Source organism: Paraphaeosphaeria sporulosa, assembly GCF_001642045.1.
Source record: "Paraphaeosphaeria sporulosa strain AP3s5-JAC2a unplaced genomic scaffold CC84scaffold_9, whole genome shotgun sequence".
In the NCBI taxonomy this organism is placed as follows: domain Eukaryota; kingdom Fungi; phylum Ascomycota; class Dothideomycetes; order Pleosporales; family Didymosphaeriaceae; genus Paraphaeosphaeria; species Paraphaeosphaeria sporulosa.
In genome coordinates this window covers 1,265,088-1,291,267 of record NW_017253368.1, presented here as the reverse complement: position 1 = coordinate 1,291,267, position 26,180 = coordinate 1,265,088, and the positions used below count along the sequence as shown (strand labels likewise).

Here is a 26,180-nt window from a genome sequence, read left to right as displayed (position 1 = left end):
CGCTATTTCGTCAGCGATGTCGTACACAGACGGTACTCCCACTAAGCCAAAAATAGCACCACGCCGGTCCATTGCTGCCGATTATTCTACCATTTCGTCGTATAGGCCTCCCTTTATCGATAGAGGCAACATCAGGTGGTCGAACACGTAGTCCAGCCATGCGTGGCGCATGCTAGCTAGGCGACCGCCATGCCTCCGGGCTGCGCGTGGCGTGTTGTGAGGTAGTTTGTATGGCGTCCAAGTGTATGAACAGTATCAAAAACGTTGAACCACTAGCATCAACGAAAAGCACAACAAACTAGGGAGTCATTAACGATCGATTATCTCTTCTCGACTCTCGTCTAACACCAGTATTCTCAGTTGCGACTGTTGACGCTCCCCACCCCTGACGTAGCCCGGGTGACGCGGGCGGCGGCATCGGAACATTTCTCACGGCCCTTCTCCACACCAACCCTGCACCGATCAGCATCCAATATTGCAGCGCGGTGCCACAGCGGGTCTGTGTCCAGATGATATAACCAGCCTCCACTGCTCATCAGCTCCTGTTGATGCACAACTCAAATGCTATAAAGCGTCGCATCCACGCAACCATATGCTTCCAAACCAAACACGCCACCCCAAACCAGACCGAACCACCAACCGCAATCGTCGAAACCACCCGAACCCTTCCAAGACCCTTGATATCTGTCAATATGCGTACCACCGCCCTCCTCACCACCGCTCTCAGCGCAGCCCTCACAACCGCCCGCCTAACCGGCCTCGCTGCGCCCTCCACCCTCGCGCCCTCTTCCCCCTTTAACCTCACCCTCATCACCGAAAACTACATCCAATCCGTCGCCGACGTCTCCATCGCATGGGGCTTCTCCCTCGCCCCCGGGTACCCCTTAACACTTGGCTCCTTTACCTCGTCATCCTACCTCGGGCCCGACAAGTCTAACCAGTTGGAGAACGTTACCATTGCGGCGACGGCGCCGGCGGAGCTGGAGGAGTGGAAGGGCAAAGAGGTTGTGTTGGCGGGAAGTTTGTTTAGTCTGTATGGGGCGAGTGGAAGTCCGAGTTTGACAAATTTCAATGTTACTATTCTGGTTGGGGACGAGACGAGTGAGGAATTGATTAGAAGTGATTAGGGAATTCTACTGCATGGGATTGGACGCGGAAGAAGAACGCGGGAGGGACTGGACATAGTCTGCATGAATGTAATGTTTTATCCAAAGGGTGGTGCTGCACTACGGTAATATGCAAGAGCACTGCGTCGCGTGCTTTACAGTTCGGCAAAGTAACCTGGCTTCTCCCAGTCACTCAGCCAGTCGATGACGAACTGTTGTGTGTCAGTACTGTTTCATGCTAACCAAGATCATTTAACTTACGTTCTTGAGATACTGCTGAGCATAGATGACTGGGTACGGCGGCAGCGTCGGCGTCGTCTCGTTGGGGAAGATACCATTCTCCTCCCAGTGATGCACTCCATGAGAAATCAAGAGCCACGGCTCCTTGATGCTGTCCTTCTTAGCATCCGGGTACCACAGAGGTGTAGCAGGCCTCCACGGGTCCGCGTTGCCTCCAATGTGTGCCAAGCGAGGGTAACTGGTGTTGAAGCCACCGTACTTGTTGACCTTCTCGACATCCGGAGGCTCGGTGCGGTTGTAACTTGCGCGGCAGAAGTACGTCAAGTATTCGAGGTCCAGAGTGCGGGAGATCAACGGCTGGATGTCTGCAGGGGCGCCGCTTCCAGTTTGGATGTAACCCCATTCGGTGCACACCTGATAGTTCCAGCTCCTGTAAGCGTTCGCAGCGTCGAGAGAATCGTCCTCCCACTGCGTGTCGTTAAGCGCAGTGAAGTACTGGTCCTGAGTCAGACCAGACGACCTCTGGCTGGTGAGCTTCCTACCGTACCAACCAATGGCATTCAGCACCGCATCAACCGTCGCAGTGTCGTTTCCTTTCCCAGCAGCAGCGACAAGGCTCGCGGCGGTGGATCTGTTAGCCTCGAGATCAGGGAAGTTGAGCGACCCGGTAATGTTGGTACAATAGTTGTAAAAGCTCGGGCTGTTAACCTCGGGGTCCCAGTTGGTGGACTGCCATCCATAGATGTCGGTAAAGATGTTGGCGAAGTCTTGATTGTTTGTAACACCTCCAAATCCAAATGCGTCTTTGAGCTGCTTGATCGCGGCAGTGTTGTTCTTCAACAGAATACCATCCAGCACGCTGATAAAGCTCTGGGTAGCGGAGATACAGTCGGGCGGACCGTATTGCCTGATCGGTTCGAAGTACTCCCAGTAGTCGTAGATAGCCTCAGTGACACCGGACGAGGCAATTGTCCCCCAAAAGGTTTCGGGATACACCACTCGCAAGAACGCCGTTTGAGCACCGGCATAAGAGCCACCGTAGGCAATCCAGGGGGTGTTTGGTGCTGTCAGATCCGCGTCAATACCCGGGAACTTGACGTTGCGGGCAAAATAGTCGACTTCAGCTAGAGCTTGCTCGGTGGACAGGAAACGAAGGTTTTCCAGCGATACGCTGGGGTACGGGAAGCTTTCTCCGTAGTAGCGGTGCTCCAGAATCACACCGAGACCATTGGTTGCTTCAATGACTTGGTGAACAATACCCTTTTGGAGGAAGGGCAGCCGGTCGTCTCCGTAGGTTTCACCACCAAGAAGGACAAATACAGGGCCACCAGGTTTGTAATAGCTGGCATCGAACCAATACCGCAGATTGAACGTGTCTACGGTTCTTGTTAGCAAACAATCGAACGATGTCGAATGTTTACAATAAGCACTCCGCAATCCGAGATTGAAAGACAAATCCTGAAATTGTGCAACTTACCATTGGTATGCGGCTCGTAGCGAGTGTCGTTGTGGAAGAAATCAATGGGTACACTCAGATTGTGCGGCGGGTACAGGACAGAAAGATCCACATCGTCGCGTTTCTTCAGCGCCGAGTGGCGAGATTTAGTTGCCTGAACCTTTAGAAGCTGTCAGCAATCAATGGCACAATACGAGGCCATTTTCGCATCACCTTCTGGGCAAGCTCCCCTGCGGTCGGAAGTCCCAATTGCAGTGCAGCCGCTTCAAGACCCAACAGGGTACCTGCCAACAAAGAATAGCGCATGGTTGCTGTGAACGACAGACACAATGCACAAAGTGTCGCAACAAGAGAGCACGCCACAATATATACTAGCAGTGCAGCTCCATGACGGGTGGAGTGATGCAAGCTCAAGGGTAGCTTCGACAAGGATGGCTGATTCTGGCAGGTGAGGTACGCAAAAGCTGTGGCGTCTAGCCTGGAAGGAGCAGGAGCAGGGGTGATCGTCAGCCAGCCAGCTCGGCGTCATCTAAAGCCAAGCAACACCAAGCAACACTGATAGCAAAGTACAGAGAGTTTGCCTGCTGCCGAGCCGTCAGCGCTGCACTGCTCCGGCTGTACTGCTTGTTTCCGCAGCCAGTTTTCGTCGGGAGCAACGGTGACGCAGGGCCGCTTCCTCGGATCCGAAGCTTGGTGATGGACAAACAACCGGCCTATCAGCGCTAAGACCATCTTGGCGGATCCTACCATTCTTCGACGCGGATCTCATGCCCAACAGCCGGGTCTTCGTCTCTCATCACATTCCTCAAAGCGTCTACTTTCGGTATAGTCTTGCCACTGCCATATGTTTCTCCACGCTATCTTGAAACGTTGTGGGATCCAGCAGCAACGCGAGTACATCATCGAGATGCGTTCCACGTTCGTTATCAGTATCGCGGCTCCACTGTTGGATACAATTCAAGTGATCTCGCACTCCATTTCGTCGAAATTCAAGGCGACTGAGGGGCTAACGCAGCACGGAACCCAACTCTAGTTATGGTACCGTGGGTAGGCCATGCGTAGTCCGACTGTACTGTATTCTGTTTGGCATAGTTACTCATGTGACCTTGTAGCTTAAAATAACGTCGACCGGAGGAACTCACCGATTGATACTACACGTGTGGCTCCTAGCTTCATGGCCATGGAGAACTATTACCACACTTCATCGTCTCGGCTAGGGTTGACTATGGCATGGAGCGGAAGCGTTGAGTTGACGAATTTTCCTCTAGCATATTTCCACCCTCCCAAACCCTCATTCGCATCAAAATCCTCACACAGATCAAGTTTCCAATCCAAAAACTCATTTCATCCTTCATCAAAGATGAAGCCATCTTACATCTTCGCTGTCTTTGCGACAGCCCTTTCTGTCAACGCTTTGTACTTCCCGAAGCGACAGCATGGTAGGCTCTGCCCTTCTACTGTTATGTTGCGGTATTGCTGTTTCCGCGTCGCTAACACCGTGAAGACACCAAGCCGGCAAAGCCGACCGTTCAGCTCCCCTACCACTTTATGCAGGGTGAGCCGATAGAGGTGGGACCGGTCTACAACGAGTACAAGACTGCCACTCCTGCCATTCCCGCCCCTCAAACACCTGCCCCCACGCCATTCAAGTCTGAGGAAGAAAAATCGAACGCCAATGGCGAATATTGGCGAAACATTTATGACCAGCGTCTCCGCGTCATGATCGATGCAAACATACATATTCCCTTGACCGTGAAGATGGACTGGTCAAGCCTGACATACCGCGACAGGGCTGAAAAGCTCTTAGAGCTTGTTGCTTTCGGTGGCGGTGCTGATCCCGCCTTGGAGCGCGATTTAGAGGCCCCGGTAGAGTCCCCCGAGGAACAGGTGCAGTAGTCATATCTCCGAGGGGTGAGACTGTAAGTAGCTCTGCCCATGTAAATTTGGACGTCCCCTCACACAGAGACTAGAATGCCATGAATATGTCGGTACCTCAGGGGCGGGTATAAAGTGAGTGGGATTTAAGACAGGAACAGCTGAGCGAGAAAGAAGTCTCTGTTGCAAAAGAGAAGACTTGATTATTGCTTACCTGAGAAATACACTACCCTGTCTTGACTCGCACTAATCTTGCGCCTGCACCTTGGGGTGTGGACGGATGTCATGGTGCTTTTGAGCACCGGGGCGTTGGTCGTGTGGGTATTGTGCTTTGCGCAGTGCTGAGTTATGGTGCATTTTCTGTTCTGCGAGCTTGTCGCTCCAGCAGCTGATCATATTGCGATGTTCTGTCCCCACCGGTCCAGACATTACTCCATGGCAAGGCATCGTAGGTATCGTAGGCATAAAGTAGGGTAGTGAGGAGCAATCTTCTCAAGGATATTCGAAAGTTACGGAATACAGTATACAGGTTCAAATTCTGTTGTCCTGGGGATGGCACCCGCTCTTGTGAACTTTGGCCGCATCGTGCATGCTTTCCCTATGGCGCAGCCGCCATACTTCGCGCCGCTTCGAGAATCCACCATTCTCTTCCCTACCCTCGCCTTGCATCATCCGTCAAGCATAACCTATATCCACTGAGCATAGTATGCAGCTTGCAGATCTTCCGCAATATCGTTCACGTGCATCGCGAATACACAACACCGAAGACCAAGTCCAGAACTATGGCTAGTCTACTCGAGTCGATCTGCTACCCGCCTCCCGTTGATCCGTTCGCTAAATCTGATCATATGACCTTGAGCGAATACCTGTGGTTTTGCGAAATACTACGCCAGCCGCACAATGTGAGTATTGGCAAACCCGGCCGGTTGCAGGAAACGTGATCGGGAAAGCAGACTGGGACACTGCACGACACTGATTACATGTATACATACTGACTCTATACTCGCCATATAGGAATCTGCACCGCGACAATTGCTCTGGCTAGAGGCCCCGACGTTATAGATTCCGCTCGATGCGACCGCTATACATTCGAATTGGCTCATTCGAAAGCTTGGAGTGCCCGCGGGAGCCAGAAAGGAAGGCCTTCGGTTCGAGGAGATCGACAGTATCCAGGATCGCCAGGAGCTCCGACGAAAATATAAGAACATACTCTCATCGTTGCGATACCAATGAGTGGGAAGCATCAGCGCGGTAAAGCGTCGGGTACGAGGCAAGTGATATCCGCACACACTTTAACCACCGCTCCACCGTCGCGATCCATTAGACTAGAATCTTGCCCATGAACAGTGACTGACACTGTATTGTGCTACAGACACCCTGTTCCATTCTTGGAGCAAACGATAAATGGAGCATGCGGCTTCTATCCGATCTTGCATGCACTATCCCACGGACCCCCAGCCTCGATGCTTGGTCTGTAGTGGTGGGAGGCAGTAATGCTTCACTAACAACCAGGTTCAAATGTTAACATGGAGTTCCAGGATCGAACAGCTTCCTCACCGATGTACTCGTAATATCAAACGAAATGTCGCTCGCTCCTGACAACTACGCCCTCGCTTTGGAGCTCAACAAGCCTCTTGAGGAGGCGTACACGGATATTGCTATACAGGGTGATTCAGTCTTCGCCTCCGAAGAACCAGCAATACGTTATATCTGCATGGTAAAGTCCTTCGACGGCAATCTATATCACCTGGATGCCAAGCGAAATCGTCCTGGCAACTTGGGTCCGTCGACCGAGAATGTCCTCTCTGACAGGTGCCTGGATCACGTCAATCGTGTGATTGAGGCAACGACTGGTAAAAAGCCCATCACCATGCTTGGGCTCATATCCGGGCAGAGATCCAAAGAGCGGAAGCAGAAGCAAGTACCACAGCCCTAAGACCTACAGCAGCAATAAATGAATGGGACGACTGTACAGTGCAACACAAGCTTCCTACGTCATCTCAGGCTGTAGTAATTGGATTCTCGGTGGACAATGCCACGGACACTATCCCAGGAACTGAAACGAACAGTCGTATGGCTCTACGGGCATGTTTGTGACGGGACGGGCATCTCGCCTAACCGTGTTGGTTTCAGGGGAAATCAGAGATGTGTACGAACGCAAAAGGCATCCCTGTGAAGCTTACAACACAGTACCCTAGGTGTTTGGGTACATGGTATCACCAAGACGAATTGGAATGCAGACCAAACCCGCTCATAACTTTTGTATTTTCACCGATGGCGTTGGTGACTATCATTGAATGTAGGTGCGCAAGGAGTCACACTCTTCGTAGGGAGTCTCATGAAGAGCGAGGAAGTGTGAACTATGAAGGACCTCTGGTAGGGTTGTTCTTGCAACAGCCTCTGAAGAATCAAAGGGCACGAAGCTTCTGCAGCCGCAAACCTACATCAAACGCAAGACGCGCCGATGCAGGATGCTCCCCGAAAGGACTTGTGGGTGGTGTCGTGAGACCAAGTGGCTGCTGTGCTTGTTGCGTGTACTGGAATTGGCCTGATAAAGCTGAAGCGTATTTATCGCGCTTTGGTACAATGCTTACGACAATGACCGTGGCATGAGGACATCTTGAAGAATTACTGCGGGATCAAGCAAATACTGATGGTGGGCGCGAGTGAGAATGGTAAACGCGCAGAAATAGTCTTGTCGCCAGTGCTTAGTTGTGGCCGTGGGCATGCTCTTAGAAAGAAGGCATGGATGGAAGGACGATGGGTGAAGGTGGCAGACGCTGCATCTGCGGAGAAAAGTTCACGACGTGCGGCAAGCGCGCCAAGACGCTGGGTCCGAGCTCCCTCCACTCCAAACGTGCGTTGACGAGCTCGAAGCCGCCGTCAACCTCACGCGCGCGCAGATAATCCGATCACAGATCCAATTGCCCGTTTCCACGAGCGCGAGCTAGCCACGATGACGAAGAAGAGGAAGAGATATCCCGACCTTAATCAGAAGCTCGAGCGACCATGGTGCTTCTACTGCGAGCGCGACTTCGACGATCTGAAGATTCTCATATCGCACCAGAAGGCGAAGCACTTCAAGTGCGAGAAATGCGGTCGCCGTCTGAACACGGCCGGAGGTTGGCATTGCACACTGCCGTCCCTCTGCTCCATCGGCTGACACGCACACCCCAGGTCTCAACGTGCACATGACACAGGTCCACAAGGAGCAGCTGAACCAGGTCGAGAATGCGATTGCCGGCCGCGGCGGCCTTGATATCGAGATCTTCGGCATGGAAGGCGTGCCCCCGGAGATCATCGACCAGCACAACCAGCAGGTTACCGCGGCGCATTTTGCGGACGAGGCAGCGCGGCAGCTGGCTACGGGCAACCCGACGCGAGGCTCGGGCTTGAACGGGGCAACCAAGCGCGCGAAGAAGAATGAGACGCTCGAGGAGATCCAGGAGCGCGCGGAGAAGTACAGGGTTGATAGGGCGAACGGCGTGCTCCCGCTGCCTGTTGCAGACGTCCAGCTCGAGCCGGTAAGTCCTGCTGCACTGCGCTCGTCGAACATATTGCTAACGCTCTCGAAAGACTCCGCCTGCCGCTCAACCCTTCGCTCCCCCGCCCGGCGCTGCAGGATACGCCCCCGGCCAATTCCCACCCGGCGCCGTTGCCCCCGTGCGACCAGGCAGTATCCCCGGCGCCGGCGGACTCCCACAGCGACCGCCCTTTGGTGCACCACCGCCAGGTGCATTCCCTCCGAATGGCGCACCGCCCGGCACCGACTTTACTGCCTCGCTTGACGATCTTATCGCGGATGCGCAGAAGCCTCCGACGGCAGAAGCCTCGGCGGAGAAGAAGAGCAAGAAGGACAAGAACATCAGACTGGTGTTCTTCGATGAGATTGTCAGTCCCGAGGAGAAGATGGCCGCGTTGCCCAGATATGCAGAGTTTGCGCGAGTGTGAGAGGGTGGGTATCGTTCAATGGCAATACTAGCTGAGGAGCGGCACATACTTGAAAGCGGAGGGGTAGAAAGTCATAGGGATGGTAGCCCTGGTAAGTTTGTGCTGCTTTCCTCGACTGTGGTGCGGATCTGTCCGGCAGGCTACGTGTTTGAGGAGATTGCAGAGGGGTAAGGGAGGACATGAGCTGCGAACGATATGTGGCCGGAGAAGTATCTCCAAACCTGGCCCCAGCCTCGGCCTCATCTTAAAAGGCACAAAGCCACCACAGCGTAAAACAACAGCCTGCGAATGGGCATATTTACGACCGCAAACTTGAGCAACGAACGAGCTAATTGACAGTGGAGTTCACATGGCACGTGCAGGACTGTATGACATGCTCTGGTCAACATTTCCATTCATTGGTCATAATCCAGCTCTTCGCCCTCTTCTTGCTCGTCTTCGTCGTACTCCTCACTCTGATTATCCTGCTCCGTACTCTGCTCATCACTCGCCCGTGCCCACTCCGCACTCTCATCAAGCGCTTGTCCCCAGTCCAAACTCCGTGATCTGCTCTCCTCAACGAACGAATCTTCCTCACCCCGCTCCTCTTCCTCCTCAGGCATAGGATCCACCTCCCTAAGCCCCGCCTTCTCATCCCGACCACTCTCCTCCGCTCCTCCCACGGCCACAAACCCAACACTCTTGCCATTGCCCCCGCTGGATTGCGATTGCGATTGCCGGTTCGTTTCCAGCACGTCGCCGTCCCACGGCCGGCATTCTTTGATGGTTTCCCCGCAGCGCAGACACGTCCACCCCTCGCCCTCCTCGTTCGCGATGCGCTGTGCGATGCATGCGAAGCAGTACACGCACCCGCACTGCACTGCTTCGTACGGGTTCGTGATGTCCGTTGCCGCAGACCCGACGACGCCGCCGCCGCCTGCGGAGGCGGACAGGATGTCCTGCTCCGTCTGCGTAGTGGGATTCTGATCGCGGTAGCAAATCGCGCAAGTGCGTTCGGGAAGGAAGCCCAGCTCGCCGGCGGGCTTCGCCTCGTCCTCATCCGTGTCGCCGGGCGCGGGCGCGCGGCCTAGCAGTGCGAGGAAGGTGGCGCGGGCTTTGCGCCATGAGCGCGCGAGGATGCGGCGCCAGCGGGAGATGCCGACGAGGGGGAGGAGGAAGAGCAGGAATTCTGTGAAGGCGTGCCAGACGAGCTGGCGGTTGAGGTACTCGAAAGAGACCTCGCGGGAGGTGGAGTGCGATGTTGGGGTCAGGCGGAGGCGGAGCACGCGGTCGGTGAGGGTTCTGTAGCGCCCGTTTACGAGGAAGACAAGGAAGGAGGCGAGGGAGGCGATGTCGTGCGCTGAATCGAGGTATTCCGTTATTCTGCTTGCCAGGCTCAGAGTCTCGGACTGTGGTCGGGAGTAGTCTTCTGAAGCTGCGAGAAGGTATTCTTCCCACTTTGTCCATGCATACCGCCCGCCCACCGTCACCACCCCGTAAGCAATCTTCTGCCACTTCGCAGGCGGCGGCCGGTCGGGCGCCGTGCTGCGCGCGTCGGTATACCGCAGGCCCTGCAAATGCGCGCCGTAACTCGCACTGTTGTTCCAGATGCTCAGCTTGAACAACACCACGCGGAGCGCAAGTAGAATCTCAGGCGCCCACGCATCCGCAATGTTCTGCCCAAAGTATTTGAGGCCTTCGCCGACCTGCCCCTTAAGCAGGCCGAGAAGCTCATCATCCAGAAGCTCGGCGTCGACTTGGCCGACGCGGAAGGCCGGGCGGGTGCCTTCGCGACCTTTTATCGCGTCCCATATGGAGAGGATGGAGGAACCGAGCGGGAGGCGTGTGGTGGGCGGTGCAGAGGAGGGGAGTTTGCGGGCGCGCTGGGCGCGGCGGGCGGCTAGGCGTTCTTGGGCGGCAGCGAAGTCGGCGGAAGGCATTGGGGCATTGACAGGGTATCTCTAATGCAAACGTGAAGACGGGATGAATGTACGCTTTCCGCGGGTCGGGCTCCAGACAATCGGCGCTGGGTTACTTGTGCTACTGCGGGTATCTAGAATCTGAATGTGAACGCTGTATCGACGGTGCTCGCGGTCATGCGAGCGGGTGTGCGGGAGGTGTAGGGCGCAAATGCGCTGGATAACGGTGGTGGTGCTATGCTGGCCGTGGACGACGTGATAGCGTGAGCCACAGCACTGAAGGTTGGGCCGAGGTTCAGGGCCGAGGTGTCTGTCGGCGACTGGGCAACTTGAGCTATGCGCAGCTATGCAGCGGCAAAACAGGCGGCATGTGGCAATTGGATGTTCAGTCGTATGACTTCTCAGCCCAGTGAATCTTCTGTTGCTGTGCATCTCGCGCCTCCAGACGAGCGTCACGAGCAGCTGCGGAACGCGATTCCGACGCGCCTGTCTGCTTCGGAGCAGGCATGCTGCGTGACGTGGATAGGGAGCGCCGCGGGGCACTTTTCGACGTCTTTGCCCGCGAGTAAACAATCTCTCACAGCTTGTGCCTCATGCTCGCTCCGACTCCCTGGGTGAGCGGGACACGTTCGACCTTCAAAAGGCCGCTGCCAACGCACCCGTGGCCCGCACCACCCCACATAAACCGCCGCTGAATCGCGCCCGCTCAAAAGCTCGCATGACCCCGCCACGACGCCGACTCGCGCACTTTGGTCCCTGAGAGATCGCAGCCATGGATGTTGAGTTCAACGCCATTGAGGTGCCTGCCGAGGCGAACCCTCTGACTGAGGGCATCCTCTTCCATGTCCTGCGCTCTGCGTCGTCGACGGATCCAAACCAGATACAGACGGGCACGAAGCAGCTGCAGGAGTGGGAGAAGGCGCGGGGATACTATCCCTTGTTACAGGTATGCTCTCCAAGTCATTCTGGATAGGTAACTTAGCTGACATTAACAGGCTGTCTTTCTAGACAAGTCCCTCCCGTATGAAGTGCGGTACCTGGCCATTATCCAGCTCAAGAACGGCATCGACAAGTACTGGCGCAAGACAGCTCAGAAGTATGGCTACCACCGCAGAGGCAATTTGTGGGAGCACACTCTGACTTGTAACAGTGCCGTCAACAAGGAGGACCGGAACACCATCCGCGTTCGGTTGCTCGAGAGTGCAGTCAACGAGGCCGACAGTCGCCTGGCGTTGCAGAATGCTCTTATGGTCGCTAAGATCGTCCGCTTCGAGTATCCCAACGACTGGTAGGCATCAAATGGCATCCCCCGTACCGCAGCTTCTCACAGTTCGCAGGCCCGATGTTTTCGAGCAACTCATCCAATTCCTCCGTGTCTCGACTGAGCCGACCGCCTTCCGCCTCCAACTGCCCCGAGCGCTCCTTCTCCTCCTATACATTGTCAAAGAGCTATCCACGGGGCGACTGCGGCGGACACGAGAAAATCTCCAGAACATTGCACCCGAGATCCTCAACGTACTAGGAACCATATACGTGAGCAAGGTGCAAAGCTGGCAGAAGTTTTTCCGCGAAGGGGGAGACGATGAAGGAGGAGCCCTCGAAGATATCGAGAACAGCTTGATTGTAATCAAGATCATACGCCGGCTTGTTGTAAGCAGCTATGACTTCCCAGGGCGAGAAAAAGATGTACACGAGCTCTGGACACTCTCGCGCACCTTCTTCGGCGAGTTCATTCCGTATGTTCAGGAGGATAGCACACTTGCGCCGCCAGTTCGCAGACTTGTGGAGAAGCACCTGATGCAGCTCTCCAAGTTTCATTATTTCATGGCAACAACACACCCTGCAGACTTCGTCCTCATGCCCGACTCAATAGACCTGGTTCGCGCATATTGGGGTTTGGTCTCTCGTCTTGGTGAGACCTGGGGCTCCAAGTCGGTAGAAGCTGCCAAAATCGGTTCTGATGGCGACGAAGAAGACGACGCGCCCATCTTTGAGCGCTTAGGCTTGAAGGGGTTGCTAGTTGTCCGCGCCTGCGTAAAGATGGTCTTTTATCCTGTGCAGACCTTCCGCTACCGTCAGCAACAAGAGAAAGACGAGCGCACCAAGGCTGTACAGATGGTCAAGCAAGAGCTTCTGACTGACGATCTCGTCCGCGAGATGGTGTCTACCCTTGTTACGCGTTTCTTTGTTTTCAGGCCAAGCGATCTCCGCATGTGGGAGGAAGAGCCCGACGAGTGGGAGAAGATGGAAGAGGGCGCCGAGGATTGGGAATTCGCGATCCGGCCTTGCGCAGAGAAACTCTTTCTAGATCTCGCGAAGAATTTCAAAGATTTGATCATCCAGCCTCTTCTTCAAGTCTTCCAGACGGTCGCGAGTGAGTATCCACTCGACCTCAAGAATTGCGCAAGCTAACTGTGAACAGCCCCGGACAACGAGGACGTACTCTTCAAGGACTCTGTTTACACTGCCATTGGTCTAGCGGCTGACGTACTCCACGATCACGTTGATTTCGACGCCTTCATTACGAACACGTTAGTGCAGGAGGCCCAGAAGCAGAAGCCTGGCTACAACATCATCCGACGCCGCATTGCCATCATTCTTTCCCAGTGGATCGCCATTAAGATTGCGAAGGATAACAAGCCCGTTGTTTATCAGATTTTCGAGCATTTGATGAACAAGAATGACCCACTAAACGACCTAGTCGTTCGGGTTACCGCTGGCAGAAAATTTCATCAGATCGCAGACGAATGGGAGTTCAAGGCCGACAACTTCGTGCCACATGCACCAGCCATTTTGGATAGACTCATGGCTTTGGTGCAGGAGGTAGAACTTCAAGAGACGAAGATGGCGCTGCTGAACACGATCAGCATCATCGTGGAGAGGCTCGAACACAACGTGAGTAACGTTCGGTGCAAAACGGTGGCTTTCCTGACATTCTACAGATTACGCCGTATGCTAACAGCATTATTGCTCTCCTCCCACCGCTATGGGAGCAGTCTGGCGAAGAGCACCTCATGAAGCAGGCCATTCTCACCATCCTCTCCCGCTTAACGAACGCGATGAAAGCCGAGTCCCGCTCCTTCCACGTCTCTTTCCTCCCCATCATACAAAGCGCCATTGAGCCCGGCTCCGACACGCAAGTCTACCTGCTAGAGGACGCACTAGACCTGTGGTCATCCATCATCGCGCAGACACCGTCTGCTCCCGAACCGACGTCTCCAGAGCTTCTCAACCTCCTCCAATATCTAATCCCATTATTCTCAATGGACAACGACACCCTCCGCAAAGCCATCGAGATCACCGAAGCATATCTACTCCTCGCTCCCGCAGCCGTCCTCGCAGACAACTTTCGCCCAGAATTGATCCGCTGTTTGTCTGAGCTCCTGGGCAGCTTGAAGCCCGAAGCCAGCGGCGCCGTCTCGCACCTCATGATGTGCATCATCCGTGGCGCCGACGATCTCGGTGGCGAACAGGCCACCAAAGTGCTCGTCGGTGACCTCATCTCGTCCAACTTCTTCGCGAAGGTAATGCAGGGCCTCCACGGCGCGTGGACACACCACCAGTCACACGGACCCTTGCGTGAAATGCCCTCCCGCGCTGTCGACGGCGTGGTGGAAACAGACTACTTCTCCGTGCTGGCGCGCATCGGTCTCGCTTCTCCCGCGATCCTGCTCGAGGCGATTTCCTCTGTCGGCGGCGTCGAGCTGGAGAAGACGCTCCACTGGCTGCTGGAGGAGTGGTTCGGCCACATCGAGAACATCGGCGACCCGCCCAACAAGAAGCTAATGGCGCTCGTGCTGACGCGCCTCCTGGAGACGGGCGCGCCCTGGATTTTGGGCCACCTGCAGAGTCTGGTTGCGATGTGGACGGATGTGCTGGGCGAGCTGCTGGATGGCATGGATGATAAGACCGCGGAGTACGTGCACTTTCCCATTCCCTTCCCCTTTGAGTCCTCTCTTGCATATGCATAGTTTGAAAATGTGAATGAGAAATTTGCTAACGAAACACAGCTCGCTCTACTGGCCCGAAGAACCCAACCCTTACGCCCCCATCGAACCCGAAGCCCCAGAAGACGCCCGCAAACGCATCCTCCTCTACTCCGACCCCGTCCATCGCCTCAACCTCGTCACTTTTGTGCGCGAGCACCTGCAGGGCGCTATCCAAACTGTGGGCGGCGAGGCACGGTTCCAGGAGGACTGGCTGAGCCGTGTGGATAAGGATGTGCTGAAGGGGTTTGGCGATTTGGGGATTATGTAACAATGATTTGTTAACGGAGAACTGCAAAGACAGGGAGACTTGGATCCACTTAGAAGCGGGATTTCAAAACAGTAAGAGGGAGACGAGTGGGATGAGGAGGACCGCAGATGCAGAGAGGAGCGAGGCGGCGGACGTGGAATTCCAGGGCGTGAGGAGCGCGATGGCGGCCCTGGGTGCGTTAATTGAGGCTTAGATCGTATATACCCATGCAGAAATTTAAGTGTAAATCCGAAAAACAAAAACCCCGAACATACTGGGCCTGTAATTCCAGGTGAGCCTTCTCCCACATGAAGACTTACAGTTCAAGCGCAGCCATCTGATCATCATAATCACCTCTCCACTTCAGAAACTCCCACATCGCCCTCACAACCGCGACGCCACCGCCCTGCGTCTCGACTGTCCGCCCTCGGCCCCGCTCATTCGGATCGCCGTCGTCGGTCCAGCTGCGCTTGCCTATCGTCTCGCCACTCGCATCTCGCAGCGTCGCTGAGAAATTGCCCGTCCCGAGCACCCTCGGATCATTCCTATAATCCAGCGCAGCGCTCGGCAGCGCTGCTCCATCTCCCTCACTTTCGCCTTCCGAGTCGTCTCTGATGCCCCACCACATGCCAAACTTCCCTTCCGCATCGCGCGTCGCCAGTGCAGCACGCGCGTTCCGCACCACCCATGGCGCGTACGCATCACACGAGTTGCGATGCAGCAACGCTACTTCGTAGCTCGCTCCGTGGGTTTTCCCTTTCCTTGCGGGCACCGTCGGCAGCGGCGCGCAGAAGGCGGTCAGATGGTGGAAGAAGATGCCTTTGAACGTCTGGCCGTCCTGGCTGCAGGCGGCGGACGGGTCACAGAGTTCAGTCAGGATGCCGTTTGCGCCGAGGGCGCCACGAGTCCCTGCTCCTGCTCTCTCGCCTTTTGAAGTGCTACTGTGTGAAGAGGAGAAGGGGGCGATTTTGGCAGCCGTCCAGCCTGTCGCGTGTATCACGTTTGCCACAAGCTCGTGAGCGTCGTCCAGGTAGGAGAGGTTCCCTGTTGCTTCCCACAGGCCGCGTAGACCTGATAGGATGACGCCTTGATTGTAAGTGTAGATCATTTCGTTGCGCTCGTCGCACTCGGTTTTGCTGTGGTTCTGCGCGTACCCGCGGATATGGAAGCCGTCCGTGTAGAGTCCCTCGGCGTTTCGCATGCCGCTGTTTGCGAGCCAGTCGTAGCCATCCATCGCATTTTGCAAGTAAACTGGGTCATATTCTGGTTCATGGGCCGACTCCGAGCACGCGGACATGGGGTTTTGCTCTTTTGCGTACCGCAGGGTCCAGTCTGGGTGCTGTCTCTCGGCGGCACCCAAGAAGGGTGAGCAATTATCGTCGCCAGGGAAGTGGAGATACATGCTGACGCTTGCGGAGATGTATAGCTGGTTCGTGATTGCATTCTTGTACGGGAGGAGGCGCGGGTTCCACGTCATGCCTCCGCCGCAGAGTTCCCAGTCCCAGCCCTCTTCTGCCAGTTCGTAGAACACGCGTGCGCGGTGCGCAAAGGCAGGTATGAATTGCTGTGCATGCCAAGCTCTTTTCCCATGTCCGTTATCTCGGTAGTGTCTCTCAGAGTGCGTCTTGATGAGCTGGATCGCTTCGAGCCACCCTAGCACTACCCACAGCATATCGTCGAAAGCTTGCATGCGGATGGCGAAGTAGTCCTGTCCGAAATAGTATGTTATAAGATGCCCGAAGTACTTGTTGATCTCGCTTTCTACCATCTGCGCTTCTACGTCTAGCCTCTGCGATTTGGCGAAGGTGCCCGGCATGGTATAGGAGAGTGAATCTGACAGTGAGCGTAGCGTTGCGGCAAGGTGGGTGCTTGTGACTGCAGCGGTCCAGTCTATTGCCGTGGTCCATTTCCCAATCCAGAGGGAAAAGTATTGGTCTTGCATTACTGATAGAGCATCATGTAGGTCATGAAGTGTATGATCGGTAGCAATGTGTGAAAGTGGTGATTGGCTGGATCCGGCTGGAGAGCCTGGCTGGAGTACGTGATCTAGCGCCTGTTAGAACGTTGCAAAAAGCCACAGGCTGTGCTAATGTGTCCTCCACCTAGGCTAACTTATCAACCGAAGTATATACCCTGGAGCGTCTATTATATGCGTGAAGATGGTATCAGAAGAAAGTTGTGGAAAGCAATGTAGGCTAGGCCGTGTCCGATCGAACGATTGGTTGCTGACTTGTTTGGAGCGTTTCACTTACAAGTCTGACCAACCACGGAAGCTACCTGCAGACCGAGAAGCAACAAGGCTACCGCCCGCTGCCGCCAGCACGGAGATCGCATTGACATGATACAATGCGAAGTGAGAGTTGAGGCTGCGAGGCAGTCTGCGAAGGCGGGGAAACGCATGCGAGGTTATCCAAGCCCTGGCCAAGCCACGCGCCCTCCCGCCTGCATACGGGTCTCATTGATGGTCGGAAGGAGCGCCACCCTCGAGACGCAGGAATTATGCGGCACTACATATTCGGCAACACATTTGTTCTGTCCATCTTAACCTGTACTCTAAAAATGAAGTAACCCTTAGGTTGGAGAAACTACCGGTACTTGGACAGCCGAGGCCGCTTTAGCAGCGGAACCCTGCATGAGCTACCGGTAGTGAAGCCCCCGGTCCCGTTCCATTTCCACGTGTAAGCCCGGAGGGGAAACCGTCAAAACACAAACAACAAGCCAGAAGATCGGTTCGTTGGCATATATATTATTCGATAGATTCTTCAAACGTGTAGTAAATAGCATGATTGGGTTGACGGCCCTCCAGCCAGCACACTTCAATGTCGCCCACTCTTCCCCTCGCGTCCAACACCGCCAGACGGCGAAGTGAAAAGTCTCCATCTTTTGTAGTGTTTCGCCAAAAATTCCCTGCCGACCCAACGGGCCAACAGGAGCAGCCATTGTTGTAATTTTCAACTAGCAAAAAACCGAGCTCAGACGAATCTTCACTGCTGCGGTTAATGCCCTTGCACTTGGATGGGGAGGGGAAGGAGGGCGAGGGAGGTGGACGGATTATATAGGTGGGTGGGAGGTCCTAGCGGAGCGCTGGGGAGGCAGCAGGTAGGGTCACGTGTGTGGGTGCCTGGCACGTGATTTTGATGCCTAGATGAAGGACACGAGTTCGGGCAGGTGGAGGTGCGGATCTGGAGGTGGCTATGTGACGCTAGTGTAGTATCACGATAGTGTATATTCTTTCGCTGTGTATCACATATTTGTCAAGTACAACCTAGTTGTTTCAATAGATAATGGTAGTGTCCACTCTTCCGCTGTAGTAAAATGACTATCTAGAAAACTTTCTACGTTCCCCTCTCATGGGAGGGAAGTTCCGACGTATGCTGCCCGCCCACCGGACTACCGACACCCCCCAGCTCCGCCGCGTTGGGGTGTTGCGGCTGCTGCGCGGTATAGCCGAACTTGGCGTCTTGCGTGGCGTACGCGCTTTGCTGGTGTTGTACTGGGGAAATCGGCGCGCCGTATGGCTGCTGTTGCGGTGGCGAGGAGTTCGGCACAGGATACTGTTGCTGATACTGTGGTGCCGGCGAGGTGGGCTGCTGCACATATCCTTGCGGAGGGTAGGTTTGCTGGTTGTAGGTGTCGTTTACGCCTGGAGGCGATTGGCCGTATGAAGGGGCTGTGGGCTGTGGCTTAGCCTCGTTGTAATGCTGCTGTACTCCAGGAGGACCGATCGCTGCTCCTCCAGCTTGCGGTACGTTGGCCTGCTTGTTCTTCTTGCGGCGGCGCATGAGGAGAAACACAACGATGGCGATGAGTGCGATACCAACAATGGGTCCTACGACGGCACCGGCAATCCAAGCTTTCGAATCAGATGAGCTCTTGCTACCGGATGCGCCGCTCGCAGAGGCTAAACATAGCGTTAGCCGAGAGGTCTGCTGCTGGCGCATGATCTAAGGATTGTTGTGCTAATTCATCGCCATCCTAGGTATGATACAGGATGTAGAATTGTGCTTGAATGCTGGATATGTCTCGATATTGATACTCACGGGATTCGGTGATTGAAGCTGGAACTGATCGATAATAGCTCCAGATTTGCGACTTGTCGCCGCAGACAATATCAGTTTTAGGATTGGAGTCCCCGAAGCTCTCAAAGATGAAAGCGGTATTGCAAACACTGTAGGTTGCATTGTTGTAGTTTTCGGTGCTGCCATAGATCAGCGTGAGTGAGCTCAAAGCTTTCGTCTGCACCTACCATGCAGTAGTGATGGTCGTGCCACTGAAGGGATATATTTGACTGCCTCTAACACAGGCCGTCGGGGCGGGACATGCTGTCAATGTTTCCGCACAGCATTGAGCGTAATTTCCTGACTGGAACCAGGTGTTGCCGGCATCGCATGACTGTGAAGTCCCTTCAATTCGTCAACTCTCATTCATGAACAACTTGCAATCAATGTGTGCGTACAAGTCCCATTGTCCTGCACCCAACCAATCCAAGCCGCATCCAGCTGTCTCGGCAATATCGCAGGGGGGGTGATGGTCGGATCGGCTGGTATAACGTTTGCCAGAGCCACACAAGCTAAGGCCGATAGGAGTGTAACGGGCAATTGAAAGATCATGGTCGCGTGTGATATTTCGGAGACCACAGTGATGGTCGAACTGAGACTTCGAGGTCTGACTTGCACGAGATACATATATCGACTTACACCGACTGACCCACAGCGAAGCCACCACTCACTGCTTGGTGTGGCTCCACCCGCGCCTCCTTCGGCCGTTCAAGTGACAGCCCGGCATCCTCTTCATAGCCAGTGACAAGCGGTCTCGCCCAAAACCGGTGAACAGATTCGAAGCAGAAAGCACCCTTTTGGGCGTAGTTACATCCAGGGTAGGCGATGTCTGAGGCTTCGGCAAGGTAGCGCCTCTTGGCCCACGTGTACAATCTAGGAAGCAAGAGCTGAAAAGACAGCGAATGGACTGTACATGGTTTTTTTTTCAGACCTGATGGACCAACATTTTTCGTGAGACCGTGCAAGGCCTTATGATCCTTCAACGATGAGTCTGGGTGCCTGGCCATATTCTGCCCGCGTTGACGTTGATTGAAGTCTTGGAGGTACGCTCAACGCCTTTGGGGCAAGGTTAGGCGAAAATACGAGGTCTGCGGGAGTCAATGGAAATAGGACGGCTGTTGACCTCCGAAGCTCGTGTTGGTCAGTACAGCTCGTGAGACGATACGACGCTTATACGGAAGTGAATGTCTAGCAACTCCAAAGACATAGCCGTTCTCTGGTGTGCATATTTGCAGAGCCTCGAGGTATCAACTCGGCAGCTTCGAAGATAAGAGGAGCACCGCCTCGACTTTCCCGGTCAATGCGGCGGCAAGAAAATAGAGCAGGGAGCGGCATGGCTATCGCAAGATTTAATGCGTGAGCCAGCATTCACTACCATGCATAAAGCTAGCATTGCGATGTGGACAGCTGAAGAAGAGAAGGGACGACAGCGCACGGGCCATCACGGAAGTCGCGTGCCACTACGAAGAACCGCGCGCTCACAACACGCCTTGACACACACGCTCGACTGCACTCGTACACGGTACTGTCGCAGGCCGCTGGCCTTATCACAGTTGCTATGGATGCTGAGGGGAAACGGCACCGATTTCTTGACAACATACCCGGATTCAAGCGTCGGACTGGTGATCACACGGGTGGCAGCCACCTGTTGCGCTTGAACAGTTTGCCCGACGACGTTCTTATCCTTATTCTCTCCCAGTGTCGCATTGACGAAGTCTTCGCCTTGCGTGGTACATGCGCTACTTTTCGCAATGTTTTCTCGAGATATTCAGCCCACATCATTCCCTCAGTCGCCCAGTGTACCTTCCCGGGGAGTAAGCTACTTTTAGAGCCACCTATTGCTCCCTCCGGGTACAACTTGACGTGGCTCAAAGAAAGAATTCCTCAGCAATTGGCGGCTATACTGGTCGACAGGCATCGTTTCATCTTTGAGGAGCAACCGATGGGTCCGAGAATTGGGATAGCCGCCGAAGATGCACTTGGTACAGTGTTCCGCGGTAGAGTCGCGAGCGGATGGCGAATCTTGGGACGGTTATCCAATATCTCGTCGGATATATACAGATTGGATGCAAAGGATGTCCTCTCCATGTCGGACAAGAAAGCCACGTGGTTGACGGCACACACATCGCGCTACGAAAGCGAGACTGTGCGGCTTCGGGAGGAGCTGGTGTTGCAGCGACGATTGCAATTAATCGAGACAATATCTGTCCACGAGGCAGAGGACTACATCATGATGTTCATGTTACTTTCAGGAGCATGGAGGGTCGGGAAATCCTCTCGACAGCAATCGACGGTAAAATCTGTTTCAAAGAAAAATCCAACATGGCCATTCGATTTCGGACACGGCATCGACGCCCCGAGGATGATTCGCAAAGGTGAGTCATGGGTGACGTGGTTCATTCTCCACCAGGGTCCGCGACTGTTTTGGGAGCAGTGGTGGTCTCTTCCACCAGAGGCTCCCGAAACAACGGACCATGTGCGCGATCTTGCCATCCAAGCCTTTTTCTCGCTGCTGCCATCGGAAGACCAAGCAACGCATAATTATACAGATTTTTCAGATCCGCATGAAGAGTTGCACATAATGCAGCGCACATGCGCGGAAACGGTGCAACGTGCTATTCAGGAAAAGTGCAGCGTGTCGACAAGAACTCTACATCTTCACTACCAATCAATATACGACCGAAGTCGTCTTGAAAGGCTCGCGCGTATTGGCGCAAGGGCCGCTGCCGCTGCCCAAGCGGAGTCAGATACGACAATGCTGGCCGTGCCGTTCTTCATCGTCTTCTCCGCCCATGAGCCTGCAAAGGGTGCACAGGCTCAGGTTCATACGATTCCGTCCGCTCATTCGATCCAATCAGCATTTTTCAGAAGGCGTTCATAAGCTAGGAACTGATGTCCAAGTTAGTGGCGTGGGGGCGGAGTGGCAGTGCATCTGAGGCATAAAGGGAGGACCGGATTATCGTACGGGACAAGAATTCGCACACTTTCCACATCCGCCGTAAGCATGCAGCGTCCGCGTGCAAGCTGGGCCCCTTGCTTCCGGAAGAGAACGGACAGAGCACGCAGCATGTTCGCAAGTCACGAAGTTTTGCAGCATGATGCCTGCTGGATTTTCAATCCGGGACACTAGCCAGATGTATGATGAGCGAGAAGCAACAAAAATAGATTGTATCGTAAACGGCAAAAGCGATTCGACCAGACGGCTGCACCTGCATGCAGGCGGATATGACAGGATCGGCGGTAGGTGGCACACGGTTAGTGTGGCAAAACACGAAGAAAGTTGCGGGAAAGTTTGTTCGTTTTCACGATAGTGGGCCTCTTGCAGCACAGCGCTGTAGCTAGGCTGTCCTGTAATAAAGGCTGTCTGCAAGCAGATGGGGGCGTTCGTATCAGACCGGCTTTTGCCTCATTGGTGGTGGTGCTTGTTTTTTGCTGATGGCCGCGGCGGAGGCCTGTACGCATCCACGAACGAAGCGGCGAAACACGGCGGGTGAGGAGCGCACATCGTCTGCGCGAGGGGCGGACAAGGCAGCGATGCAAGGCGTAAGGCCCTATCAGTTGAAGGCGGGCGGCGGGTGGTGGTGTGCAGCCCCTCACTGCAACTCAGTGCAGCCTTTCAGCCCTGGTCAGCGTTTGGGGCGTTGGGGTTGTTCCAGGGCTGTTCTAGCGTAATGGGACCCGCGTTCTTGGCGGATTTTGGTTCGGCATGGAGCCTCCGTTGTTCGCAGCCTCGAGAGGTGCGGCAGCGTCGAGTGTATGTAGATGCGGTGCCAAACAGAGGCAGGCCCGCTTGACGTTGCATCCTGAGTGCGCAGCAGGGGCAGAGGAACGGGCCGGGGACGGGGAGCCCGAGGATTCAAGTGGCCTGCACGTGATGGGCATTCTATAATTAGCCGTCCTCCTGGAACTGCTTGTTTGAGCGCCATGGATCAGCGCGCCGGGGTGGGTCCAGCAGACGGCAAAGGATGGCCTGTGGATGCAGCGGCGGTGATCTTGCGGTCACGGTCTGACGCTACCACGCAAGCGACTTGCCTCGGAGTGAACGCCATCGCTACTGCTGGCCTGTCTGCTCTCTCTCTCCTCATGGGTAGCGGAAGAGACAACACGCCGGAATGCTCTGCGTCGTCGTAGTGTCACCACCGCCGCCCTGAACCGCCGTCCCGTCCCCGTCCCCGTCGCCCATCGCCATCGCACGGCCGCGCGCTGTTGCCCCGAAGATGGTGGGGAGGAGAGCACCGCCTGACCACGGACCGACGCTGGCTCTCGAGACCGACTACAGGCGAAAGGCACCTGCTGTCTACGGACGCTCGCGCACCGCGTCGCTGAGCTCTCAGGATGACGACGAGCAGATCCACACGCACCTGTCGGCCTCGTCCGCGGGCCACACGGACATCTCGTCGTCCTCTGGCATGTCTGGCACCTCGACCGCCCGCACCTCGGCCATGACCGACGACGACCGGCCCAACGCTGCCACCAAGACGAGCCCCTCGCCGCACGCCCACCCCGCACTCACCGTCCTCGAGCTCGTCTCCAACACGGCCTCCTCGTCGGCCTTGCCCGATGCCTTTGACTTCAATGTCTCGCGCAAGGGCAACTTCGTCGCCGTCTACTCGTCGTCCAACATCTGGCTGGTCAAGAGCACCCAACTGCCGCGCCTGTGGGCCCGCACCCTGCAGGTCAAGCGCAAGCCCGTGGCCATTGACATCACAGAAGATGGCTTCTTGCTGGCCGTCTTGTCGCGCTCGTCGCAGGTGGACTTGTATGAGATCCACGGCGAGCAAGACCGCCAGATCAAGAAGAGGCGGACCGTTTCGCTGGTGCACGAGGCTGAAGCCGTCGCGATATCGCCCGACGGCCTCATCATGATTACCGGAAACAAGTTTGGAATAGAGGTCGTGGCTATTGGCCCTGGGGCCCCTGAGACGGCGCGTCGCACGCTCACAGGGCCAGTGGGCGACACGCTCGAATTCTCCGACGATGGCCGCACGCTGCTCATTACGAGTTACGCACGTAAATCCGCAAACTCTTCGCTGTACGTCCTACCTGGCCTCTTCGATGGCCCGCTCAATGAGGAGGGCGTACCGATCCCCGAATCGCCAGATACGCTCTGGACAGGGTCGATGCTCTTTCCGGAAACCGCAAAGATAGCCCGGCAAGCCACACTCCTTCCGGATGCAGATACGGGCCACGTCAATGAGCTATTCGCCTTCAACTCGCAGGAAGATACATGGGGCGTATACGATATTGCGACCCAGCGATTTACCCAGCGAAAAATGTTTCTGCCTGATCAACAGCGGTGGACGCGATCCGAATTTGTCGACGATGCAATGCCTGCCGTTTCTCCGAACGCCGACTTAGCTGCAGTCTCACTCAGGATGCGAGGCATGACCAGCATCTGGATCTACCAGGTGCCAGAATGGGATTTCCAGTCAACCACCAAATCCGACCTCTCTCCAATCCAGCCGTGCTTCTGCATTCCGATATTAAGTGATGGTCCCAACACCTATCAGGAAATTTGCGTTTTGAGATGGGTCACCATTAATTCGAACGTACAGCGTCTGATTGCTGTCGGAAACTCCAGCACTGCGTCTGCAGACGAAGTGCCCGGTGCTTCAGTTGGTTCAAAGGGTGTTGTAATTGTTCTGGATTTTGACAAGTCAAAGCCTGCCGGCAGCGCTGTACCTCGCCCTACGAAAACCGAGTATGACTTGGATCCACTTTGTCCAGGAGAGATGCTCCCCGAAGGAGCAATCGATTTTGAGCGTGAGGTAGAGTTAGTGAGGACTAGGACACTGGCCCAAAGAAGAGCTCAGGATGCCAACAGCAGCGGTAGCCGCCGGAACTCCAGACTTGGCTCTGCGCCAGTTCGTGCTCGAACATCAGCCAACAGAGAACGACCTACGTCCATTCGCCGACCGACCGATGAGGATGAGCTGACCGCCGAAGAAGCCCAAGCTGCTTTCGAGATGCCTTATGACAACCAACAGCCAAGGTCACAAATGTCACTAGCAAGAGCCGCTACAGTCGCTGCAGTCTCTCCTGCGAACAGGCGCCACCTCAGAGCGTTACCCTTTAGACCCTTGGAGTACCGACGGGCAGACGGCATGCGGGAAATGCCCCATGAGAGTGATGCTGACAATTGGGTTCCACCACCCCCGGCATATACTGCCACCGCAGAAGCCGCTCAGAGTGTCAGCCTAAGTCATCCCAATGGAGCACCACCTGTGTCAGGCCCCTCAGCTAGTAACGCTCAACCCGCAATACCACCGGTTCCTGCACTGCCGACGAATCTGGCGCAGTTTATGCCTCCCATGGCACCGAATCATCCTTACCAGTCTCGAGGCCCCATGCAATCGCAGTCTTCGACCGACCTACCATCAACACGAACCGTCTCGCCAACGTTTGTCACACCTCCGCAACAGCGTCGCCCGTCCCTTCTACATCCAACTACCTTCCCAAGCCCAGAAAATTCGAATCCCGGTCGAAGACGTAGTTCTACTGCGAGCCGAAACCTTCCACTGGAAATACCCCCACAAATGCCCAGGGTACCGTCGCAGCACCGATCTGCTTATCAAGCCACGGCATCAAACTACAGCAATGCAACACGGCCGAACACGCGTCCTAGCCTCCGAGCACGCAGGGCGGTCGAGAGTACAGTCGAATTACGCCCTCCACCGATCATCAATTCTTCCAACGGTCGAAGAGGTTCCGAACCAGTGGTCAGCATACCGCGCAGGCCTATGCCCGCAGGCGCCTCACCAAACCGCGCGAGCATGCCCCCACCAAATGCCAGACGCAACCTCCTTCCGCGGCTGACAACACATGGCGACACAATGCCGCAACCGAATGTTGGGCCGCTTTCTGCGCCGCCAGGCGTGAGCACAGGACACGCGAGGGCACCGTCGAGGCTGAATCTTAGGGGAGGCAATGCGGGAGAGAAGACGAGCAGTCCGAAGAAGAAGATTAACTGCGTTGTGATGTAGACGCAGAGGGATGTTATTTGTTCGTGTGTCTGAAGGTGTATCTGGAGTCTGGGGTTCTGCTGCTATTGAGATTTGGCGTCGGGAGTGCATTATATACCCACCTGGTGATTCTAGCGCGCTACTGTGAGCGGGAGATTTTGTTTATGAACCGTGGAAGATGGACTTGTCACAGCGCAGCGAGTAGACTGGATAGCTGTGGTTGACAGAAAATCTAGAGATTTCTTTTGTTCCTTGCGGCGTGTTATGCAGATGCGCGAAGCCGCAGCCGTGTGGGCACAGCGTTGATTGCGTGATGCTCAACATGGCGCAATATGCAGCACGAATGCGCAAACCTTTCTGGACGGCGCGCGTCGTATAAGACAGGCGGCTTTGCCCTG

At 55.3% G+C, this 26,180-nt stretch overlaps 11 protein-coding genes across 11 annotated transcripts; 7 read left to right on the top strand and 4 right to left on the bottom strand.

Annotated features, from left to right (window-relative positions):
* Window positions 1–301: 301 nt before the first annotated feature.
* Window positions 302–1,553, top strand: CC84DRAFT_1009733 (uncharacterized protein). Its single transcript, XM_018173359.1, has 2 exons — window positions 302–1,184; window positions 1,432–1,553. Exon 1 carries the CDS (start codon window positions 549–551, stop codon window positions 1,125–1,127), a length of 579 nt encoding a protein of 192 aa, XP_018032711.1. The 5' UTR covers window positions 302–548; the 3' UTR covers window positions 1,128–1,184; window positions 1,432–1,553.
* On the bottom strand, window positions 1,262–3,108 carry CC84DRAFT_1179266 (peptidase S28; the record flags this gene model as incomplete). The annotated part of the gene is made up of 4 exons (XM_018180404.1): window positions 1,262–1,318; window positions 1,368–2,722; window positions 2,824–2,962; window positions 3,016–3,108. The coding sequence occupies 4 exons, from the start codon at window positions 3,106–3,108 to the stop codon at window positions 1,262–1,264; spliced, it is 1,644 nt and encodes a 547-aa protein (XP_018032710.1).
* An 868-nt stretch (window positions 3,109–3,976) lies between these two features.
* CC84DRAFT_1179265 (uncharacterized protein) lies at window positions 3,977–4,698 on the top strand (the record flags this gene model as incomplete). Its single annotated transcript, XM_018180403.1, has 2 exons — window positions 3,977–4,241; window positions 4,307–4,698. The coding sequence occupies 2 exons, from the start codon at window positions 3,977–3,979 to the stop codon at window positions 4,696–4,698; spliced, it is 657 nt and encodes a 218-aa protein (XP_018032709.1).
* Window positions 4,699–5,459: 761 nt separating this feature from the next.
* CC84DRAFT_1208376 (uncharacterized protein) lies at window positions 5,460–6,873 on the top strand (the record flags this gene model as incomplete). Its single annotated transcript, XM_018182158.1, has 4 exons — window positions 5,460–5,579; window positions 5,723–5,928; window positions 6,050–6,147; window positions 6,216–6,873. 4 exons carry the CDS (start codon window positions 5,460–5,462, stop codon window positions 6,611–6,613), a joined length of 822 nt encoding a protein of 273 aa, XP_018032708.1. The 3' UTR covers window positions 6,614–6,873.
* A 760-nt stretch (window positions 6,874–7,633) lies between these two features.
* On the top strand, window positions 7,634–8,628 carry CC84DRAFT_1189587 (uncharacterized protein; the record flags this gene model as incomplete). The annotated part of the gene is made up of 3 exons (XM_018181066.1): window positions 7,634–7,799; window positions 7,855–8,201; window positions 8,254–8,628. 3 exons carry the CDS (start codon window positions 7,634–7,636, stop codon window positions 8,626–8,628), a joined length of 888 nt encoding a protein of 295 aa, XP_018032707.1.
* A 322-nt stretch (window positions 8,629–8,950) lies between these two features.
* CC84DRAFT_1167402 (uncharacterized protein) lies at window positions 8,951–10,962 on the bottom strand. The gene has a single exon (XM_018179174.1). It carries the CDS (start codon window positions 10,545–10,547, stop codon window positions 9,024–9,026), a length of 1,524 nt encoding a protein of 507 aa, XP_018032706.1. The 5' UTR covers window positions 10,548–10,962; the 3' UTR covers window positions 8,951–9,023.
* Window positions 10,963–11,092: 130 nt separating this feature from the next.
* CC84DRAFT_1126573 (ARM repeat-containing protein) lies at window positions 11,093–14,993 on the top strand. The gene is made up of 7 exons (XM_018175747.1): window positions 11,093–11,472; window positions 11,522–11,622; window positions 11,677–11,814; window positions 11,864–12,900; window positions 12,949–13,421; window positions 13,469–14,442; window positions 14,537–14,993. The coding sequence occupies exons 1-7, from the start codon at window positions 11,299–11,301 to the stop codon at window positions 14,781–14,783; spliced, it is 3,144 nt and encodes a 1,047-aa protein (XP_018032705.1). The 5' UTR covers window positions 11,093–11,298; the 3' UTR covers window positions 14,784–14,993.
* On the bottom strand, window positions 14,964–17,214 carry CC84DRAFT_1126571 (Six-hairpin glycosidase). Its single transcript, XM_018175746.1, has 2 exons — window positions 17,015–17,214; window positions 14,964–16,808 (listed from the first exon to the last, which is right to left on the bottom strand). Exons 1-2 carry the CDS (start codon window positions 17,160–17,162, stop codon window positions 15,079–15,081), a joined length of 1,878 nt encoding a protein of 625 aa, XP_018032704.1. The 5' UTR covers window positions 17,163–17,214; the 3' UTR covers window positions 14,964–15,078.
* A 782-nt stretch (window positions 17,215–17,996) lies between these two features.
* On the bottom strand, window positions 17,997–19,500 carry CC84DRAFT_1262285 (uncharacterized protein). The gene is made up of 4 exons (XM_018185143.1): window positions 19,219–19,500; window positions 19,009–19,165; window positions 18,803–18,960; window positions 17,997–18,663 (listed from the first exon to the last, which is right to left on the bottom strand). Exons 1-4 carry the CDS (start codon window positions 19,445–19,447, stop codon window positions 18,098–18,100), a joined length of 1,110 nt encoding a protein of 369 aa, XP_018032703.1. The 5' UTR covers window positions 19,448–19,500; the 3' UTR covers window positions 17,997–18,097.
* Window positions 19,501–20,378: 878 nt separating this feature from the next.
* Window positions 20,379–21,701, top strand: CC84DRAFT_1179258 (uncharacterized protein; the record flags this gene model as incomplete). The annotated part of the gene is made up of 1 exon (XM_018180402.1): window positions 20,379–21,701. The coding sequence occupies one exon, from the start codon at window positions 20,379–20,381 to the stop codon at window positions 21,699–21,701; it is 1,323 nt and encodes a 440-aa protein (XP_018032702.1).
* A 1,097-nt stretch (window positions 21,702–22,798) lies between these two features.
* On the top strand, window positions 22,799–26,145 carry CC84DRAFT_1152700 (uncharacterized protein). Its single transcript, XM_018176814.1, has one exon. It carries the CDS (start codon window positions 23,038–23,040, stop codon window positions 25,801–25,803), a length of 2,766 nt encoding a protein of 921 aa, XP_018032701.1. The 5' UTR covers window positions 22,799–23,037; the 3' UTR covers window positions 25,804–26,145.
* Window positions 26,146–26,180: the final 35 nt, after the last annotated feature.